Source organism: Polypterus senegalus, chromosome 4, assembly GCF_016835505.1.
Source record: "Polypterus senegalus isolate Bchr_013 chromosome 4, ASM1683550v1, whole genome shotgun sequence".
NCBI lineage: Eukaryota > Metazoa > Chordata > Cladistia > Polypteriformes > Polypteridae > Polypterus > Polypterus senegalus.
In genome coordinates, this window is record NC_053157.1 from 151,412,055 (window position 1) to 151,435,758 (window position 23,704).

At 33.9% G+C, this 23,704-nt stretch overlaps 1 protein-coding gene across 3 annotated transcripts in view; it reads right to left on the reverse strand.

Annotated features, from left to right (window-relative positions):
- Positions 1-23,704, reverse strand: part of slc2a9l2 (solute carrier family 2 member 9, like 2) — a 185,525-nt gene that overhangs the window by 20,621 nt on the left and 141,200 nt on the right. For all 3 annotated transcript variants that reach the window (XM_039751487.1, XM_039751489.1, XM_039751488.1), the window contains 3 exons: positions 23,334-23,435; positions 18,845-18,920; positions 1,181-1,308 (listed from right to left, as the gene is read on the reverse strand). In XM_039751487.1, coding sequence (XP_039607421.1) covers positions 1,181-1,308; positions 18,845-18,920; positions 23,334-23,435 — 306 coding nt within the window. The remainder of the gene's footprint in view (positions 1-1,180; positions 1,309-18,844; positions 18,921-23,333; positions 23,436-23,704) is intronic.

Consider the following 23,704-nt stretch of genomic DNA (forward strand, 5'->3'; position numbering starts at 1 on the left):
GTTATTTTCAAAATGTTTCCTTTTCTTTCTCTTTCCTTCTTTAACACACTACTTCTCCGCTGCCAAGCGCGGGTATATATATATATAATATATATATATATAGATAGATAGAGATATATATATATATAGATAGATATGAGAACAACATATATATATAGAAAGATAGATAGATAGATATATATATATATATAGATAGATAGATATGAGAACAACACTCATATCAATGACAAAACAATTACATTAACAACCATGTTACGTTATTTTTAATATTTTTCCTTTTCTTTTTCGTACCTTCTTTAACACACTACTTCTCTGCTGCGAAGCGCGGGTATTCTGCTAGTTATATGAATAAAGGGAAAAAAGGAACAAAAAATAGTATCAACGTGTTTTATACCACAAGTCGATATAATTTCTAGTGTCATGCCTGAGTTGGAAATGCCATTTAAAAGTCTTTGGGAGTTTTCCCCACAACTGAAAAGTGACAGCAGGTTTCTTTATATTCCAAAGATTCACCTGAAATGCAAAGGGCCAGCCCCTCCTGTTTATCTCCAGAGGGCCACTCCTATATAATATACATACAGTATGAGTGGTTCTAATATGTGTATTAGCCTACCATGCCGCCACCTATCTGTGAGCTTTTGCCAATATTTCAATCCGACTTTCTAAATTTCTTACTTCTAAGCCCATTGAAAAATGACTTTTGGGGTATTGTTTCCATATTTAGGTCATACCACTTTCTGACAATGTCCTTTTCACATGACTTGGAACATTTCTACCATTCAAACATCTATCACTCTTTCTGTTTTTCAGAACTCTGTCCAGCTTTCCATGCTTCTTGCAGCTCACCTGACCACATTTATCACTTTACTCAAATAACTCTGTCCGTGTCTGATTTAGCTATGCTGTGCCAATTGATACAATGCTATTAGAAAGCCTAAATGACACATAGAGTCAAATTTTTAGACGTTAGAGATAAAAATCTAGAGAGCATATTTTCAAAATACACTAAACAATAGATAACATTAAGAAGTGTGTATGCCATTATCTCATTTCTTTTAACAGTAAGTTCATTTAGATAAACATGTAAAAACACTGCTTTATTATTTGAAATAGTGTACTGTATTTGATTACACACTACTGCATGATACAGTATTTGTGCATTCTCTCCATTACCACATACCTGAATAAAAGGAAAAATAAGTCCAACAGTGAAATTTGAGAGCCAGGATACCATTCCAGAAATCATAAATGCTGCTGGTCGCTCAGACTGCTGAAACAACTCTCCAGTGAGGATAAATGGAATTCCGCCTAAAAATGAAAAGACATTATTACTTCTTTTAAATAACACAAATGAAAAATGTGTTAAAATTATTAATATTTTTTGTAATGAGAGGCACAGTTCTACTTTAACTGAGTGAAGATGTACAAAATATTATGTAAGGTAAGTTATTCAAATGATCCTATATTTTTCCAAGTGTTTTAGAAAATGTTCCATAACACAACCCAACAAAACACCGTAGGAAATATCTAAAGTACAAATAAAGCAGCCATCAAGTTATATCATATGGTAAATCTCCCTTGTCATTCTCTTCTCACAATAGCTTCTATTTTGTTGTACTGTATTTATAATTTTATTATAGTAATATAAAATCTGTTTATATTGCTGCTCTCATGCTGTTAAAATGATTGGTTTTGTTTCATAACTTCTACCTAAAATCCACCTGAAAATTACTTCCTCTTAAATAATCTGACATCATTAATTTGTTTTGTGTTTTTAATGTCACATGACCATATCAAGTGAAACAAAACATTTCTTTCCAGATTTTCAAAATCTAGGTAAGTGGCAGGTTTTCACTCTGTATTTTTTAATGACCGATGTTTTGTACTCTTCTTAAATCAGTCTCTCATGTTTTGTTTGTGCTTTGGTGCCTACATCATTACACTTTCATTCATTACTATGTTCTGGTTGACACACGAGTCCGGGTTTCTATAAAACTCGCTGTGCGACTTGTCTGAGACAGGCTGAAATCTAAATTGTCAACATAGACCTCAGTGTATTCAGTGTTAACATTTGCACCATCTACTGGAAAATATTTTGTAATGCATGTGGTACTTAAATATACTACTGTACAATTCTCATTCCATCAGATATTGTATCACAAGCATTTGCAGCATTACTGTGCATTGCACTTTTCATTCCAAAAGAAGGCACATCACAATCATTATTAATGCTTTTACAAATCCTGTATCAAATTACATATAACAGAGTCATAGCAACTAGATGGAAACACACATACCTAGACATTCACTTTTGTCCTTTTATTAAGGTGGATTAGATAGAAACTTGGAAAACTGTTTAATATCAAGATTGTTGCAAGTGAGCACAAATTTATTGTATAGGCTAACTGAGTTTTTTTGTTTTTTTTTTACCTTGGCATTGCATTTGTTCAATAAATATGATTTGGTTTTTTTGGCCTGACTTGTTCATGAATCCCGATAATTTTACAGAGCAGAAATACTGACACTGCTCTGCTATTTTAAGCAATTAAATGATCAAAAATACAAAAAAATCCTTTTTATGTTTTATTATTTACTAGCCGAAGCCCGACGTAGCATACGGCGGTGTAAGAATAGGAACGGAAAACGGTGAGAAAGGAATTCAGTATAACAAAGGCTTAGGAAATAGCAAGGAGCGAAACCAATGCCAATGGTCGAGAGAGTACCTTCCTGTAGCAGGCTATGGAAAACATAGACATATATAGATAGACGGCGCATTCACTGTGTTGCCCAGTCGACACGATAAGTCAGCGCGTCCGCCCTATTGCGAGTGATAAAAGTGCCATTTAAACTAATACAGGTAGACGTGGAAACCGGGTTTTCTGATGAAAAAACAATAACGTTTTAAACAGTATCGTTTACATACAACAAATTTCGTGAATCGTTTACATGCAATTATTTATATACATGTATAAACTAAATGCGTGCGTATCCCATGGTCTTAGAGTTGGTGGGCGGGGCTCTCTGTCTTGCATGCACTCTCTGTCTTGCTTGCCCTTAGTTAGAGTTGGTGGGTGAGCCTCTGTGAGTTGGTGATCATGGCTCTCTGTCTTGCGTGGGTGCATGTGGACTTTTGCACAGACAAAAGCGACTGAGGCTGTGTTTGGTGAGTTGTTGCGTGCCTTGAGAGTGACACTGGACTCGGGAGGACAGTTGGCGTGCGTGGCTCTGTCGAGCGTATCCCATGGTCAGAGTTGGCGGGCGGGGCTCTGTCTTGCTTGTGCTCAGTGTTTTGTGTGCCCTCAGTGTCTTGCTTGCGCTCAGTGTCTTGCGTGCCCTTATATTATATATATACAGTAGATAGTCATCGTGCAAAAACTAAAAAATAATGATTAACCTCCCATATGTTAATTTAGGATAATCTTTTCTGTGACTGTCAGCTTTGATTTCACAGTCATTTTAATTCTAATAATAATAGTGCACTATTAAAAAAGTCAGTCAGTCCATTTCTAACCTGCTTATTCCTGGACAGGGTTATAGGGGGTGCTGTGGCCTATCCCAGCTAGCACAGGGCACGAGGCAGGAAAAAGTCCCTGGACAGGGCAGACTGGGTATAAAATGTAAATCTTATATTGTGTACTGAATTTTGCATATTTTCATTAATTTTTATATTATATTAAATATGCCTATTATATATTTGTAAACAAAGTGAACACTTATTATGATGTTGATATTTAGCACCAATTTTAAAAATCTGTATTAGCATGTTTGATATTCATTAAACAGAAAATACCCGACAAATAAAATTTTACAAACATACTGCAGTCATCTTATACAGTACAAAAGATAGCCAGATAAACAAAAATAAGTGCATTAAATTGCTTGGGCCCTGTTTCAGTTTTAGGGTAAGGTGCATTACAGTGCCTTCTTTATCATTATCACAGGCATCCTTTCAACCATATTGCGCTCAAAATGTAAAGACCTGCTAACAGGTTTAATGATTACTCTGTGCAGCCCTTTTGTGTGTACGACAGGTGTAAGTAAGTATCTGATTGTCTTTCATGGCAGACTAAATTCTCCATGAGAGGTGCATCTTGCCTTACATTGTTAGTTTTGATTTCACAGTCATTTTAGAGAAAAACATTTTCTGGTACAACTTCCATTTTATGCTGGGATTTGTAAAATTAGCTTAGCATTTTTGGTTTGCTGACTCTTGGTATACACTTTATTTTTAAGAGAGGAGACACATCCATACCTATTTCTTTATCTATGCAAGACCAAGATCATTGAGTAAGCAAGCTGCGTGGCTCAGAAAGGTTTGAATGACAGAAAACAATCAATCACTAATTATAAGCATAAGTGAACTGTTTTCTAAGGAGCTTCAACAAGCTACAAAATAAATATTCTTTTTCTGATATCTGGACTGAAAACTACTTCCATCCTGTTCTGTGATTAATCCAAGGTTAATCTTTGTCATCTACTTTAAATGTCTTTCTGCTTTCTATGGAATATTTTTGAAGTTTGACCTTATCGCACCATTTACGACTGCAGAATGTTTTGTCTTATCTTCATTATGTCTGCACTGGATTTAAGCAGTTCATGCTGAATTTGTAAGACCAAAGAATTAACATTTATAATCTGTTTCAAACTGCTTTCCCAAGAGTCATGACATGACACATAAGTCACTAACATGTAACCTCTCAACTGAAGTAACTGAAATTACTTTATACAGTATGTGTATTTAAGATAATGCTACTTAAGCACAAACACCCAATAATACCTGTCTAGACAACTTATATTATTTCAGACTATTCATTCTCACTGTTCCAATGGATTAATGGCTGTACCCCTTTCCAGTTTGTCCACTTGAACAATCTCCCAATGTCTGTCCATTGAGTTAGTTCAGTATTAAATTCCAAAAGACGTTTCATTCAATATTTTCAGTTATGCTGAACAGTAGCACAAATTGACATATTTCCCATATTTTTATAGAAACAAAAACACATACAAGAGTTTGCCTTTTATTTACAAAAATGTTTTTGTTCATTAGGATTCTAAGTGTAGCTGTCAAAAAAGTACCAAAAATATGCAGGTGTTCTAAGCAAAAATGAGGTATTATAATTATGAAAAGTTATACAGTAGTTGAATTTCTCAAACAAGAAAAAAAAATGCATTTTGATTTTTTTTTTCCTTTTAACACACTGTCATAATTTCAGGAAAAGGGAAGTGTCATTTTTTTTTCTGAAATAAATATTCTTTACATTGCATAAGAGTCACACACTTTTGTCGTTTCCAGTAAAAAGTATAACATTTTTTGGGATTTGTTTAATTTGTTTAATTTTCTGAAAACACACACATTCAATATATTCACTTTGATCAATTTTCATTTAGCACATCCCACTTCTGGTGGTACTGTGGTTCAAGCTGATGTGTCACTGCTCTAAGAGACTCAAATTCTGGTCCAGTCATTGCCTGTCTGGAGACCATGCTTTTTACCCTAAATCCCAATTCCCAATGAAATATTTTTAATGGCAATTGCTTAATCTAAACTGGACTGGTATGAGTGAGTGTGGAGGTGCCCATAAATGCACCCAGTTCAGCAATGCCTCTTAGTTTGCACCTGTTGCTAACGCTGCCAGGTTAAGCTTCATCTGCCTGCAATGAAGGAAGGCTTTTATCTGTACATGACTTTATTACCCTTCATTCAGTTTACCTCTCTATCAAGGTGCTCATGTAACCTGTGTGTGTGTGTTAGACCATCAACTATGTTGTCTGTTAGGCGTTTTCTCTGAATTTACTATCTTACTCTTCTTTATTTGTTTATCTGATTTAGTACAGTGCTATATACTGTATACCCTGCCATTCTTTCTTAAACTCTGTGAAGTGCCTTGAGCATGGGAAAGGCACTATATAAATAAAATGTATTATTATTATTAATAATAATGTGTAGCAGATAGAGGCGTGGTCCACCTCTAACACCCTCAGGTACCACTCTCAACACCAGGTGAAAGTATAACTATTCTTTTTATTATTATACCGTGCACAAAGCACCCTCCACTCCACACTCATAAACCACAAATAACTACAACACAGCAACACTATTCTCTTTCCTCCTCGCCCAGAAACTTCGCCCTCCTACCTCCCAGCTCAGCTCAGTGTCTGGACTGAGGCATCGTCCTTTATAGCCCCTGACCCGGAGGTGTTCCTGTCCCAACAGTCCACAGTTCCTTTTTCCTTCCGGGTCAGGGCAAACAGTCCTTTTTTTCAACCCGGGAGCACGTCGTTCCTTCCTGTCACATGACCGTGACGTACTCCCGGGTCATACGGCACAAAAAAGCCCATAAGCCCCCCCACAGCGACTCCTGGTGGCCCCCAAGGTATCCAGCAGGGCTGTGCATAAATACTACAAAGTCCATGAGGCCCTGCTGGACCTCGGGGCACTATCCTGCTGTCGGGAGAGCTCCTCCTGGCGGCCTGGGGGTGAGGACCGGCATGAAAAGCCGCAGTCCTCCACAAATGTTAAAACTTTATTTAGTGGGTTCAGTAATTTGACTTATATCCATAGAACATGCCTGCTGTTTATATTTAGAAATATAAAATCCACAAAATGTACATTCACAGACACACTGTACAGTATGTACATTGAACCACACATATACTGTAAACTGATTTCATACTGTATATATAACAATTATTTTATTTAGTTTACAACAATTTAAAAATAAAACTATTTAATAATATTCTTTTTAGTCCCTTTTCCAATAGTCATCTGAGAATCAAAATAATTTTAATTTATTTACTGCTTCAGATTACAATAACACCATCACATGTAATTAAAACTGTATTGTTTACTAGACCAGATGAATGAAACATGGATAAAATACAAATGAGGCTACATGATCTATCATTTGTTTCTATATCTAACTCCTTTTTTGAAAAAGTTTTTGTTTTGCTATGGAGTGGTACAGAAGGCTTGATTATTTTATATTTTTATCTTTGAAATTTGTTAAACATAGTATTGACAATATAATAAAAAACTGGAAACATTATTATAAGTAAGTAAAAGTATCATGATACTTAACTAAATGAGAATAACATTCTCTAAACTGTATATTTCTATTTAGGACTTGCTTGCTTATTTCCATTATAAGGGTCACATAGAATAGAATATACACAGGACCCTGTCTAAGTTAGGATCAGAAATTCTCAGTTAAATTAAAGGTACAGCTTTTACAATGGAAAAAATGTACACAAGTACAAAAAGTAATGTTTAAAATAAGTCAATGCATATACTCTAGATCCATACTTTATGATCCGAACTTTATGTAAGAAGTAAACTCAGTAAACTAGTTATATGAGGGGAAGACATGGTTGATATTTAAATTGATATTTCTGAGATTTTTGTACCATCTCTGGGAATAATTCATGTTTTCTTCTAAAATGACATTGTCTCCTCTACAATGTAGAAAAAAATGCAAAAACAGACTACTAATACAAGTAGGCATGAAAATGAAGTCTCAGAATATCTTTTGATGGGTAGTGATGCTTACTTAACACAAGGCCTGAAGAATTATTTTCTGAGTCACTCCTGTTTTAACTTCTTGAAGAACAGCACTAATTAACACCTTTTGGCAAAATATGACCTTCTTGTAACATTAAATACTTTCACAGCCTTGTTAGCAATGGAGCTTGATTTGTATAATAAGGGCACCATGATGGCTTTTACATTAATACACAATGCAGTGAGACAAGAGAGTGAAAAAGTATGTTGCACTGATAACATGCAACAATTCTAATAATAATAATGCACTATAATAAAAATATATGCATTAAAGTGGTTGGACCATGATTCAGTTTCAGGGTAAGGTGCATTAGAGTGCATTCTTTCTTAATTTGGCACATTATCACGGGCATCCTGTCAACTAGCTTCTGCCCAAAATGCAAACACCTGCTAACAGGTTTAATGACTACTCTATACTGCCCTTGTGTGTGTACAACATGTGCAAGAAAGTATCTGATTGTCCCCCTGGGTAAACTAAATTCACCATGAGAGGTGCATCTTGCCTTACAGTAATTAACTTTTCATTCCCTTTACCCTTAGTAATATTCAACTGTGAAGATAAAGAATAGGTGGATATATGTCTTCATGGCAAACTGAAATGACCCTAAGGAAAGATGCATAAAAATAATTGATACAAAAGTGACTGATTTGCTGCTGTGATGATTTTGTGTAGCTTTTTATGGATACGTTTCATTTTCATTTACCTTTTAGTACTTAAAATATCTGTTAGTGTGTTCCTAATGAAATATCCCCTCTAGAAATATTTATTAGATGGAATTCAGTGGGGTTCATACTGTATGTAAAAAGAACATTCAGGGAAAAACTTTATTTTATTTTAGGTTACAGAACAAATATAGCTCAAAGTACTTTAGAGTTGTCTTGCTGGTACCCCAGTATTATTTTCATTAAGATAAATTTACATATTCTAATAAATCATATATTGTGACCTCCAGGGAAAAAAAAAGGTTTCAGAAAAACAAAATTAAAAAAAGCTGAAAGCCAAGCTTACATTTTCTCACTACCACAGTCTCTCTGTCACTTCCATGGAATATTCTTCCTAATCTGAAATCAATCCTGATCTTGAGAATCAGGTGACAAACTCAGCTCATCATGCTACACATATGGCTACATCTTGATCTTATGAAAATAAATGTAAGAAATCACATGCAAGGATAGTATGCCCATTTTATTTGTCAAAACAATAGTGTTTAAGTTTACAACTTTGCAAAATGTGAATGATGTGTAAGTCTAAGACACATTTATTCACCACTGTCACCTGTCATCTGACTAGAACAACAGTATACTCAACACCCACTGTATGTTCCTTGCAGGTGATGAGCTCACATGGTAGATTCAAGCTGTCTTTTCAGGCTGAATCCTACAAAGCCTCATTGTTCACCAAAACACTACGCATTCACCAGGGAAAATCACATGTAAGCCTGGCACCAGCAGTTGGGCTGAGTAGCATCCTTCAAGGTTTTCTTCACATATTTACATAAAACCATCCTTTTGCAAGTCCTTAGGCCATTGTTTCTCAAACACAGTCCTACCCCTTGCAGCAGCACATTTTTGTTCCAACCAGTTTCACAAGAAATCAGTCATTTTGCCTCTAAATTGGTCTCAAAAAAGGTCTTTGTGCTCTTCTCTTGTTCTATATGTAGGAAAAACACATCAGTTGGGTAAACAACACTAAAGGCTGAAAGGGTACAAATACTTCAGCATCAGACCCACTAAGAATACCCAGTAAAGTCGAATGAAAATAAGGATGATGATGAAGAAAAAATTAATATTTGTAATTTCTATATTGACCTGAAAAAACACTGAAAATGGAAAAAAGTTTGCTTAAAGCAATACTCCACCCAAAAAAGACTTTTTAATGATTTGTTACCCACCCCCATGCATTTTCCAGTGATGACTGAGAAAAAATTTTAATCTCACATAATCTACAGTACATTAATTAATCATTCATTTGCTTACAGCATGCAAAACACATGCTTTCTTTAGTAAATTATTGTTATATAAATGCACCCTGAAAAATTAGTGCGCAACATAAACATAATAAGCAATTCTCATTGTATTGGGTTTTTGAATTAAAGGCTGGAATCTTGAGTAATAATTCAATCACATATGAACTGTGTTTTCTGTTTATGCATAAAACTGATTTAGTCCCAAATACAGATAGAAAACCTGCTTGAAGATGCTAACAGACTTGCTATACAAACCATTCTAGGGCCCTGTTTAACTTTCTATGTAAAATACTCAGAACACTGTTTTGTCTTTCAGCCATCCCAGAACACACTACACTTTGCTTAGGCATGATAATCACAGAATATAGTCACTGTACCAATATGTGCAAATTTTGGCAGCGATTAGAAAAGTTTATGGACTACAAAATAAAACCTAATTCAACATAAGCTTAATGTTCCCTTCAACAACATCTTAATATTTTATATCCTTTTTCTGACTGCAACAACAAGCAGCCAGCAATTCAATTACTTGCAGCACCACATGATTCATTCTTCTTTGTTTATGTACATGATGTAAGGATGATTTTTAAATGAGGTAATGTCCACAAGGCATTTGGACTGGATGGAAATTTGGGGCATAATTTAAAAACCAGTTGCAGCCAATTAGCTGACATCTTTTAACATTTCATGTAGAGAAGCTGTTGTCCACACCTACTTTAAAAGAACTGAGTGACTACAGACAGGTTGCAACAACTCCAGCTGATGAAGTGCTTTAGGACATGGGTGCTGGCACACATTAAACATAATATTCTAATAGTCATGGTCATATCCAGTTTAGATATTGCCACAAACAGTCTACAGGGGATGCTCTTTTTGTACCATCACAGTTGACCACCAAACTCTTCAATTTAGGACTTAGCGTGACATTCTGCAACTGGATTTTAGACTTCCTAATCAAAATATTGCAGCGTGTGTGGATTGGAAGCAATACATCATGCCTAGACCCTCACATACAAACCCTTAACACAGTTATTCAACAGGATAGTGTGCTGACCCCCTTCTGTGCTCGTTGTTCACCTCTGATTATCTGGCTAGACACAACTCTATCATTACAATTACTGAGAACACCACCATCATAGGCCTGATCACCGACAATGCCGACAATTCATTTACTGACTCAGTTGTGCCTAGACAATAATCTCACTGTTAAAAACCCAGGCGCTGGTCACTGATTCAAAATGCAGAGTACACTTACAGTATATCTACATTGGTGGGGATGCTGTGGAGAATTAGTTGGTTAAAAATTCTTGGATTGACTATTATTGACTAAGTAATGTGGGAACAACACATTTCAGGTCACCAGCACCTCTACTTGCTGAGATGTTTGGGGACAGCTTAGATTTATCAGTCTGTTCTCATGAACTTCTGTAGGTGTACAGTTGAGTGCAATCTCACTGGGTGCATCACATTCTATAAAGGCACTTTCTTAGCTCAAAATCATAAAGAAATGCAGAGGGTGAGGGTGAAGTACAGAATAATACCAGCATCAAGCTGCTTTATCTTCAGGACACATAAAACACCCACTGCCTTAGAAAGGCAAACAGTATATTTTAAAGACCTCAGTCAAATTCTACCCACAAGTTGTAAGGTTGCTGGACAGTCAATCATAACAATTCAAATACTATAACTTAAGAAAAAGTGTATATAAATATTTAATACTTACAAAGACATTATTTATATATTGTATATGATTGCATATACTGTATATGTTGCATTCTAAAAACAATTTTATGTATTTGTGTTTGTCTTTTTGTCAGTTGTTCTGAAGAGACATGCAAATACAAATTTCATTGCCCTGTACAGTATACACATAATAAAGTTGACTTAACAAAGGCTGATATTTCTGTGTGTATGGATTCGAAAGATACTGTACATTATATACATTATGTGTAGAGTTAATATTAATAATTTTATGTCAGAAATAGCCTCTGTGCATATTTATGTGAATACACAAATCTTTTTCAAAAACTGTATATAATAGACTGCGGTGGGTTGGCGCCCTACCCGGGATTGGTTCCTGCCTTGCGCCCTGTGTTGGCTGGGATTGGCTCCAGCAGACCCCCGTGACACTGTGTTCGGATTCAGCGGGTTGGAAAATGGATGGATGGATGGAAAATGGATAGATGGATGTATACAATAGATGCCCCGTAAGAATCAGATGGATCTAACAAATTCAGCATAGGACGAGTGGCTAGTAATGTTTACAAAAAAAAGTGTGTGTAAGGGCCATTTGTTAGTAAGTAAGGTTATGTTAAATTGATAGAAGTATTTTTTTAGTTATGTTAAAATGTTTGCCTAAATATACATTATTATTGTCTGGGTTCTCAAACCCAGTCCTGGGACCCACTGTGGCTGCAGGTGTTTGTTCCAACCAGCTTCTGTTTTTAATTGGACTCCTGGGCTAATTAATTGAACTATTATTTACCAGATTCTGTGTTTTGAGAACAATATATAAATTAGAAAAGTAAATTTGGTAGAAAAAAATTATTAAAATGTACTAAGCAGTTATACTCTTAATAATACATTTTTTTCTTTTTAACAGTATTTTCATCTTGATTTTCATTCTAATTTTCCAGGTGTTCGAATTGTTTATTAAATCCATTATTTACTAATTAATGGGTCTGACACTAAAGTAGTTGCAGCCTTTCACAATTCAGTGTTGTTTGCCTGGGTGTCTGCTGTGCTCATTTTTAATTGGCATTATTAAGATACAATGAAGGGTGCAAACTACACAGAGAATGAGCAAAATATAATGAAATCAATAAAAGAGAGGTTAAGCCATTAAATCTAAAGCAAAATTAGAAATATTTCTAAATGTCTTATAAATGTAAAAATCATGCTGCTGTGCTTTTCTGAATGTAGAATAAGAGAAGAGAAAATAACAGCTAATGAAATGAGATCAGTGTTATCAGTTCTTGTCAATGATTATGAATCTGGTTGAAACGAAAACCTGAAGCCACACTGAGCCCCCAGGAATGAATATGAGAACTCTGTATTGCAGCATAGACAATGGGAGGTTATACTATAACCTCCACAAGCTAAACTATAAATTACATATTTAAATTATTTCTTGTCCCTTTGTCTACAGATTAGCCCCAGTTTAAAGTCAGTTTTGCAGTTGGTAATTAATGCTTGGACGGCAAACAATTTCAAACTGTACCGTACATACTTACAGAACATGCTGAATTTATTAAATGATGTCTTTGAGAATATCACAGCCTTTAGTAGAGAAAGTAACTGAAATTTAACAAGAAAAGGCTAAGACTGTAGAAGAAATCTTTTTTCTCTCTTTTTGCCTTTTATTCTGGGTGTGTAATAACTTTTTTCTGAATTTTTGTGATTTGTTCCTTTATAAATGTTCACTAAACTTTTAAAATGAACTTTATTGGACTGAGAAATTTCTTTTGTTATGAGTTTGACTTTGATGCTGTATTCTACCTTCCCAACTCAGTAGCTGCTAGATTTTGGTATCATGTAAAAACACATCTTAGTTTTGTTTTACTTACTGTTTCTCATATCATTTCACAATTGCAAAACACTAAAATAAAGTTTTTTTTGGTGTGGAGAACAAGAAATGTTGTTCACTAAGGCCTGTGTAACACAGGTAATCAGCAACATACCAGTAAAATTAATTATATTCTAAGACTCCTGTGCTGCATTTTCTCAACATAATGTATTTCCTCCATATTATTTTAATCTTTACTGTAAAGTCTATGTGATAACTAAAATGAAAATCTGCAGTAAATGATAGCAGTTTTCATTATATGACATCTGAAGAGGCTTTTGCTATCTCTGGCATAAAAGAGATACTGAGAACCACAACTGGTATCATCTGAAATACATCTTTAGTTTTTCTAACCTATAGACCATTTCCCAAAGTGTTCTTTGGCTGCAGGCAATCTATACTTTATCCTAGCCTTATTTATTTATAGAATGTCTGCCTATTTGTGTTTAACACAATGGTAATTTACATCACAAATCATTGTGGAGACATATTTACCATTATTGGAGGAGACAGCTGCCACATCTCAGCCTGTAGCACCATAATATTTATATATTGTGCCTGAAGGAAGTATTTTGTCGTTTGTGCATTTTATTAATTTTTTTGTGTTAGAATCTGAAAATACTCCCTTTCTGAAAACAGTTGCAAAAATTTAAATAAAGGCATTGCTCTGTATTACTAAGACTAAGCATATACTAAACCTTGTGTAAAAAAACTAAGTCTTGTGTGCTTTATAGTAATTTCACACATTTCCCTCCTCAGCAACAAGGAAAAAGAGTGACACTAGCTGCCATAAGAACGGTGCCTAGCTAGCAAGGTGTTGCCAGGGGTAAGGACATCACAAGGATGGCACAAGGCAGGATTAAGTCTTATAGAAAACCTCCAGAAAAGACAGACAGTCACTCTGACAACAAGAGAAGCTTTCCGTATGATGGTGTGAAAGTGCAGAGGTCCCTAGGGGAACTGAAATCCCATCATGTGTACAGTGTTCCCTGGATGAAAACAGGTAGAGGACCAAACATATCTGGGGCATTTTGGGGGGTGAGTTGTCATTGTTACCCAGAATAAACAAAACGTTTTTTTTATTTTAGCAACCAAAGCCTTTAATTTTACTGCATCTCTGGAATCCTATGGATTTCAGACCTAAGAGTCTGAATTCAAGAGGGGTAAAACAAAATCTTTGTACATGGTTAAAACATGTTTAATAGCAACTACAAACATGGGATTCTGGATGTCTTCTCTAGCTTTGCAGATCTGAAACTTCAAATATTTTAAAATAAATATGAAATCTGAAAAAAATATTATTTTAACATTCTGAATGAATTGTGACTTGGATTGGATATAGAAGAATCTCTGAATGAAAACTCTGCACTTCATACAGTTTTATTATTTTGCTTTGTGATGAACACAGGCACATTTTCTGTGAACACATTTGATTATAAAAAACAATTACAAAAAATTTCCCATTTTTCAAATAATTAATCACAACACGAAAGGTAATCATTTATGTTGCTACTATTTATCACTCACATACAGTATGTGTATGGCTTTTTTTGCACCTGATGTTTTAAAATTATTATCAATTTGTAAAACAAGTTAGAATAAAATTCTCTTGATTTTTATTTTCATATATATAATGTTTCAGACCTGAATTCTATTGAATTACCGCACCTTTAATATTTGTCTGATTTTATTCAAAATGTTACTAGTCCAATCCCACTGCCATCAACAGATCTTTCAAAATAATATTGAGAGTTTAATATTACTTTTGATCAAATTATCAGTGTTTCAGATGATTAATGGCTATTTTTTGTATATAATAAGAACACAAACCAGCCATTGTGCTCTCTGATGCATTATATGATCAGTCTATTAATGCTAAAAAATTATCTTCAAGCTAAAATCTGAATCTTTAGTAGCAGCTAAAAATTAAAATAAGGCATCTACTAAATATGGAAGATATTGAGAAATTAATTGATGCATTTCTAGCAGGATTTACTACTGCAATGCATTATTTACTGGCTCATCAGACTGTTCTATATGAAGCTTTCAGTTAATTCAAAAATACTGATGCTAGAATCATTTTAATAACTAAAAACGTATAACCACATACCTATTTTTCTTAAGTTAAGGGATGATTACAAAATCTTCCTTATTGCATATACAGTAAAGCCTTAAATAGCCAAGAGCCCTGCTTACGTATCTGATATTATTGTAAGACTGTTATTTGTTGTGACAGTGTCTGTTAATTATCACACATGCTCCATTGAATGAGAAAAAAAGGGTTCTGGCAGGAAGAGGAAAGTAGGGGATGAGATTTTTTTTCTGGTGTCTCTTAATATGGCCAAACTATTAAGTTACCTGGCTATTTGAAGAATTTTGCAACCTAAATGTTGTTGAGCATAACTTGCTCAGAGTTAATTAAAAAAAAGGGAGCATAGGATATCTTTTTTTTCATTTTCTTTTCTTTCTCTGCTAATGTATTCACAAGTAGAATAGCAGTTTATTTTATTTGTAACTTTATGTCAGCATAAACAAAAATGTATACTTTGTCCATATTTTGTTAATGACACAGTATTCACTGGGAAAAACAAGGACCTTTGTTTCTGATGGGGGGCGGGGAGTGTAAGACTGTCACTTGTTGTTAGAGTGTCTGTTAATTATCACGCATGCTCTGTTGAATGAGAAAAACAGAAAAAAAAGAGCTCAGATATGGTTCTGGCAGGAAGAGGAAAGTGGGAGATGTGATGTTTTTTTTCCTCTCTCTCTGGCTGTTCTCTGAAGGAGTGTGAATAAGATGCTAGTGTTTATTTATATTGGACTCTGTACAATTCTTGCTATTCTCAAGTACAGCTGCCTCAGGCATGCTTACATTCATATTACTCACAAACCAAGGGGCACATTAAGGTCTCAAGATGTCAGCCTGCTAAAAATTTCAAAGCTGTGGAACGATCTGCCCCTTCAATCTCAGCTTCTAAATGACCTCCAGACCATCACAGGGTTTACACCTCACTACTCTTGAGATGATGAGACATTTTGCATCGAGCTTTCTAATCCACTAACCCACCAATTTTTTACTTCATTCTTTGTAAACAGTTGAATAATAAATACTTCATAAACAAACTACCTGTCTGCAATAAAACTTTATAAAATATGAATCTATGCAAATCTGTTTGAATGAAAGGATACACAAACAAGCAAACAAACAACAGATGAAATATACATATCTCTGACCTGGCTCACCCTCTCTCCACTCTTACTTTATTAGTTTATTATTTTAAGAACTACAGATATAATAATAGTACTTAGCAACAGATTTAGAATTAAATGAACCTAACCTGACCTTTATGTATTCTGCCCTAATTATATATGCTGTTAATGTATTTGTAGTTATGGCTATTTGTTTTTTGTTTTTTTTAATTTTTAAACTTTCACTAAATAAAAGTCAGTAATACTGATGCTGTGACATTAATGTAAAGTTTGCTTATTTCATAAACCTGCTTGCTTGTAAAAATACACTAGCTTTTTTATGCTTAAAAAATGTGCAGTAACATTTACACAGATATCAATGATTGCATAAATGGGTAGTGTCCATTCATTATCATTTTCATGATATGGTAGATTAAGCATCATTATATTACATATACATATAAAAAATGAAACTGTCTTTTCATTAATATGAAGTGACTGATTTCAGAATTGCTTTTAATAAAGCTCTAAGCTTTTTAAACTGAAATATTTGACCTTAATTTGTGCAGCTGATAATTATACTTAAACCTTAAATACACAGCTGAAACGCTATGAGTTATTTATTATGATTTTAATTACCCATTAAAGACAATATTGGGATTAAAAATTAACACTCAATGAAAGTATATGCACTCATTTCCTTTTCAATTAAAAGTCTGACATACATTAATTCTTCCACATGAAAATTAGATACCCTTTTATTCCACATAATCAAATTAAAATAATATGCAAATAGTTTACTGGTAAAAGGGGCAGTGATATTAGTAAGAACTATTTATTCTAATTCTAATAGCGAGGATGTTATCTTTTCCAAAACAAAGACTTGTTCTTCCTTACATTTCATTTTGTAGACATTTTTATAGAAAATTAAAAGCTCACTCTGACACAAAATAATGGCTTGCTTGGATTTTAAAGTAACTAGAATTAGTTTAAAATTCTAAAATCCATTAACAAATACAAACACTAAATAACAATGTAAACACCCATTTGAAAGACAACCATAACCAAGGTATAAATCAGTTGTACAGACCCAAAGGCAACATTTTATCACAAAGACAGATGTGTGAATAACAGTTTACAGACTAAATGTGCTTTAGCCAGCCTAGGAAAAGATATAAAACCTGAAATAGTCCTTTAAAAAGGATTGTTTATATTATGGTGTCATGAGGCATACGTCTACGAGAATGTTAGAATTAACGTTTCCTATTTGCACAGCCTTAAAAAACCTTAGAATTAATTCTGTTCTTAGTATTTTGAAAAAAAAATGCAAGGATTTAGCATGTATGTTCATTACTGTACTCATTTGTTTATTTCTCAAAATCCAATTTGCTTGAATAAGTTCCTATGTAACTTATTTAAAATTTCCTTACTTTCAGAATATTGCACTTAAAATTTTCAGCTTCTACACATTTATAATACTATACAGGCTTTAAGAATGAAAAGACTAAGCTCAACTAATGGAGTTTGTGTGCCTGAAGGTGTATCTACTGCTCAGACTTTCTCTGGTATGGGTTTTCTTGTTGTTGTGTCTTACACTTGAAAGTTTCTTCAACAGCTCATAGCCTGCTGGCCTGATCTTCAAAATCTAAAATTTTGTTTAACAAATGTACATTTTCCTTCAGAGATGCAGCAGGGGTAGTACTTTCTTCTATTGGATCCTCTTAAGATTTCAGCAATATGATGCCTGTGGATTGCAATTTTTGCAGCACCTAAAGAGCTTGTAACTTTAATGTTAACTTTACATTATTCTGTTTAAGTGGCATGGACAGGAAACATGGCATGTACAATAAATCTGATCTTTTCAGCTTTCCATATACAAAATGCCTAACTACTGTGGTATGGACTTTTGGTACCCATTTGCAAATATTTGATGATAAAACATTCAGTGGTGTAACGTTTCTGTTTATTGTTGCATACAGCACACTTTATTCGTTAATAATATTCTAATAAAGCAGCAATATAAACAGAAACATCACTTCTCTACTTTAGGAAACAGAAGAGACAAAAATTAGACTGAAAAAATTGAAAACTTATAACCAATGACATCAAGCAGATATGCTTTGATTACATTTAGCTTTCTAACAACATTGCAATTAAAATATTTTAAACTTTAGTTTATATAATAGTGTGTTTCCAATGAATAAACTATATTTTTGCATTGCTTCTCTTCTTTTTCAATGGGTACAGTAGCACTGCCTATTATGTTGAAGATACATATGAAAGAAAGCCTTTCTAGGTATACTAAATTCATACACAATCTCAATGTATTAATTTCTGCACAGCATCTGACTGGCATTCCAACTTCTTACTTTGGGTATAGTTAGTGTAAAACTGAGCAAGCACTTTAATGCTATATGCAATAAATCTGTGTGAACTTTTTCATTGTGTGTCATACTTGCATGCTAGCTAGTTGGTTAAGTGAATAACCAAGATAAACAAAGTTATTTAAATCATCCTCAACTAGATTTCAAAAAATCATATTTAAAAAAAATGACAAAATCAACAAACCTGGTCCAATGCAGAATGAAGCAATTACAGCCAAAATGCACACAATACTAAGATAAGGGATCCAGCTAGCTGCACTCTGTTGAAGCCAGAAAATGTGAAAAGAGGTTGTTAAAATATTTTGAAGCAACATAAAGAGTATAATACAGAAGACAAAAGTATAAACTCTTTTCAGATTACACTGTGGATCAGACACTCTCTTACTATTTCGATGACAGCTTCACTCTGCCTTAAACTGTTATCATACTTATTATGCCTCCTCCACCATTCTTATTTCTTGCCCAAAGGCTGTGAAATAAGCTTCTTCTCACCCTTACAAGTGCCTTCATTTAATTTTTAACAGCTTTCATTCTCCCAATTTACAGTGCTCTTGCTTATATGTTGTTCCTTTGTCATCCATACCAAAGACTATAATTTTACTCTAACATATTATTTTGTGAAGTACTCAAATTAAGTACATTTTCCTGATTTTGTAAGTTATTTAGTACAAAGTTATCTTGAGGAGTAAAATTGGCAGTTACTACTATTACATGAAATATGGGGGGAAACTACAAAAACACCATTCTTATCAAAATAAAACCTCACATGTTTAACATTACTTCCAAGGGCAACTCTGATGCCTCACAACAAGAAGATTGGGGTTTGAGTTTATTGTGCTCCCAAAGTGATGTTTGGATGTTCTGTCTGTATTTGCATGGGTTTACTCCCAAAGTCTAATGACATATAATATAGGTGGATCGACAATGTTAAAATTACATTTGATTTATTTGTATGTGTGTTTTCACCCTGCAATGGAATGGTGCCCTGTCCAGTAATTGTTTCTGCATTGTGCCTACTCCTTGCAAAAAAAATATTTTTAGCTTCCGTATGGCCCTTCCCAGAAGAACAAGAAGGTTTGTGAAATTAATAAATACCTTTCATTAATACATACATTTAATAATCATTCATTTATTTGTTTTTGGAATTCCATAGGTTAAAAAGATCCATAAATACTTATCTATTAATCATCTATACAGATGATCCTAAGAGTTACAAGTAAATTATTGTGTCGTGGACAGATGTGACCAAAAACAAGTCAGTTATCCTGGAATGTCAACATGGTAATTTCTTAGTGTAAGACCTAGTATAATTCCCTGGAATTTTCTTGGCATTTGTTTTTTGTGAATAAAACCTGAAAATTGCACACGAACATAAAACACTCTGACATCCATATGAGAAAACCAAACAATAAAGATTAGGGCAATGCTGAATGAAAGTCTAGCTTGATCATTTTCTGCAAGCTGAATTATTTTTCTAAGGTTAGCCGATTCAAAAGCGTCTGGAAATGGGACATATTTTGAAATAAAAGAACTATTTTTCATCCCATTCAAAAAGGAAATTGCTGAGTCTAGTTTTATCATTAAATAATGAGATTTATTCCCTGCTTCAAACACACAGATTTCTAACCGGCAAAGGGAAAAGTGTGCTCATGCAACAGCAAAAGTAGCAGTACTGAAGTGGTGGTCACACTGATAGGAAATTGTCAGATCACCGTAAGAAAGTATTCAGACCCTTTTACTTTTTTCACATTTTATTGTACTGCAGCTTCATGTTAGAATTATCTGAATTAATTGTTTGTCTCATCAGGTGACACTCAATACTCCAGAATAACAAAGCAAAAACAACATTACAGACATTTCTGAATTTTTACAAATGTATTAAGAATATCTGAAATACTGTATCACACTGACACACATATTCAGACCCTTTCCTATGACACTTGAAATTTGGGTCAAGTGCATCCCATTCTAAATCATCATTGAGATGATATTTTTTCTATGAGAAACAGATTTGCTGGTCTTATGAAACCTTAATTGAACTGTCTGGCATCAATTCAAATCATGACATCTGGAGGAAACCAGACACTGCTCATCATCAACACAATACCATTGAGACAGACCAATAGTGGTGGCAGCGCCATGCTATGGTGTTTTTTTGTCAGCGGCAAGGACTGGTAGACAGGTTAGTGATGAGGGAAAGCTAACATTGCAATGTGCAAAGATATCCTTAAAGAAAAACTCCTCCAGAGCACTCTGGACATCAGACTGGGCTAAACATTCACTTTCCAACAGGACAAAAATCCTACGAACAAAGCAAAGTCAACATAGGAGAGGCTTAGGTTCGCCTCTGTGAATGTCCCTGAGTAGCCCAGCCAGACCACTAATTGAGCATTTTGGGAGAGACCTGAAAATAGACATCCACTGATGGCCTCATTCCAACCTGACAGAGCATGAAAGAATCTGCAGAAGATCCCCAAATCCAGGTGTGCAAAACTTGTGGTGTCATACCTAAGAAGACTCAAGGCTGCAATCATTGGTAAAGGTACTTTAACTAAGTACCATGCAAAGAGTCTGGATACTTGTATCAATGTGATATTTCAGTTTTTTTATTATTTTATGTATTTAATAGATTTTCAAAAAAATTATAAAATCTTATTTTCACTTTGTCATTCTGGGGTATTAAGTGTTACATGGTGGGGGAAAAACTGAATTTAAATGGTTTTTAGCACAAGGCTGCAACATAACAAAATGTGAAAAAGTGAAGAAGTCAGAATACTTTCTGAAGGCACTGTATCGTAAATCTAACTTAGCTTTAAATGGAGCTATGGTATAGTGTACAACAGTAATGTAGCAAATTTAATATTTTAATTACATTTTTTAAGCATGTCCTGTAACACTCTGCATTCCATAAACTCCCCTATCCCTAGATATCCTATGCTATTTGCCATAGGAATTACTCTTTCTATTCTAAGTATAATAGACAACATACACATTGCAGCAAGAAAATCGATTCTTTTGCAATAATTCCTGCTTTAATTAATATTTCATACTTTACTGGAAACTATCAAGGAAAAATGAAATGTAGCGTAATGTAAAAAAGAAATAAACTCCCATTTTAGAAATACCAAAAGAAACAAGTCAAATAATATAAAAGGCTTTACAAAGAGATGGTTCCAATCTAAAAAAAAAAGGTTGGGGTATGATTGCTAATGTAATTAATCTTTCCTTTTAAAAATACATTTATCTATTTAGTTTTAAAAGGAAAAAGTACTTAAAGTATTACACTTTGTGTATTTTTAGATATGCTTATCTATGCATATTATGTTTATTATGCGTAGTCTAACACAAAACAAAATGTAATATACAGTAAAACATGAATCAAAGTAAAATAAAATTACAATATTTAAGTTGGTTCACTTGTGAACACCAAGATTTATTTAATAAAGCCTCACAACATCATAAATATAATTAAAATAATAAACTATTCTTATTTGAAAGCATGCTTATAAGCTATGGTTTCTCTTCAATTGTCTAACTTGCTTTTTACTTGGTATCTTGGTGCTTCAATTACAATAATACTTCTTGTCTGGTTCTATGACGTCACCTTTGGGATGTGAAGGAAAACCATTGTCCATGGAGAAAACCTGTGCAGACACAAGATCATCATGCAGATCCCACACAGGCAATGCCTTGAATTGAATTTAAAACTGTGCGCCAGTGAGGCAACAGCACTTAAAGCTGCTCTGTGAGTTATCCTTTCATTAGCATTCAACCACTATTTATATATGTAATTTGACTACTATATGTTTTCTAAAGTCTCACCAGTTAATTTGTACTCTCAGTTTCTGATCTACTGTACGCTTATTTTTTGCTTTGGTTATTTTTCTTCCTTGTGTTTTTTCTTGTTCTATACATCTAGTTAACTCTGCTTTTCAGTGTTTATTTTTGTTGGTGTCATACACAATTTGAAAAAAAAAATGGGTATTAAATTAAGCCTGTAGAAAATATTTTTTTCATGTCATTTTAGCCAACCAGGTTATGCTGTTTCTTACATAGCAGCATTTTGACAGGCTGGAGTTAAGTTCAAAAGTTACTGCCCCTTATGTATAAAACTTCTCATAAAAACACTGTATTAGCTCCATTACTTCTCATATACATTCTGCAACACCTTTTGCATGGTGTGCCATTTGCAAACAAAGTCATTTTAAACAGCAATCAAATGCAGTAGATATCATTTTCTTTCTCTCAGAAAAACAGTCTAAATATGGAAGTATTTTAACCATCTTTCCCAAATGTTCTGTATACCTTCAAATAAGGCCTAATCAGACCACACCACAGTGTCTACTGCAGTACAAAACATAGGTACCTCAGTGTGTGAAGTTTTCGAGATCCCATATTAATAAGAGACACAAGAGTTAACTGGTAGTTATATACAAATCTACAAAGGCCAAACTGTAGTTTGACAAGTCAAACTTCATTTATACATTTAAATAGTCAAAATTCTTATAAAAAAAAATAGGTGCTAATCTACAGTATACAGAGATAAATTAGAGCACAAATAGCTCTGTTGTACTATGTCAGTGTTAATGGGTACCATACTGATTTAATAAAATGTTTAAAGAAATTTGTTTTAATTTTTAGAAATGTAAACTAATAATTCATTTTACTTTTACCTGAAAATGCAAAAACACTGTGAGAAAGCCAAAGAAGACAGTCATGGCACCAAATCCTCCAATAAGCAGAGGTCTTCTTCCAACACGCTCTATGACGATTCCCTAAAAATTAACAATACAGCAATTACATTTTAATGTTCTGTATTAAATTTTATTCATATTTTAAAGCTCATTGCCCTCTTACCTGATCTTGAATTCTATCTTAATTTAATTCCTAAAATTTAATGTTATGTTCTGAGTACTGGGTGCTTCCTGTAGGTAGGCAGTGATAGGTTGCCACATGATGTCTGATAATTCTCTTTCAGACACATAAAAGAACCTGTATCAATGTGATACTAGTAATCATGAATTACATTTTGAGATTTACTTTG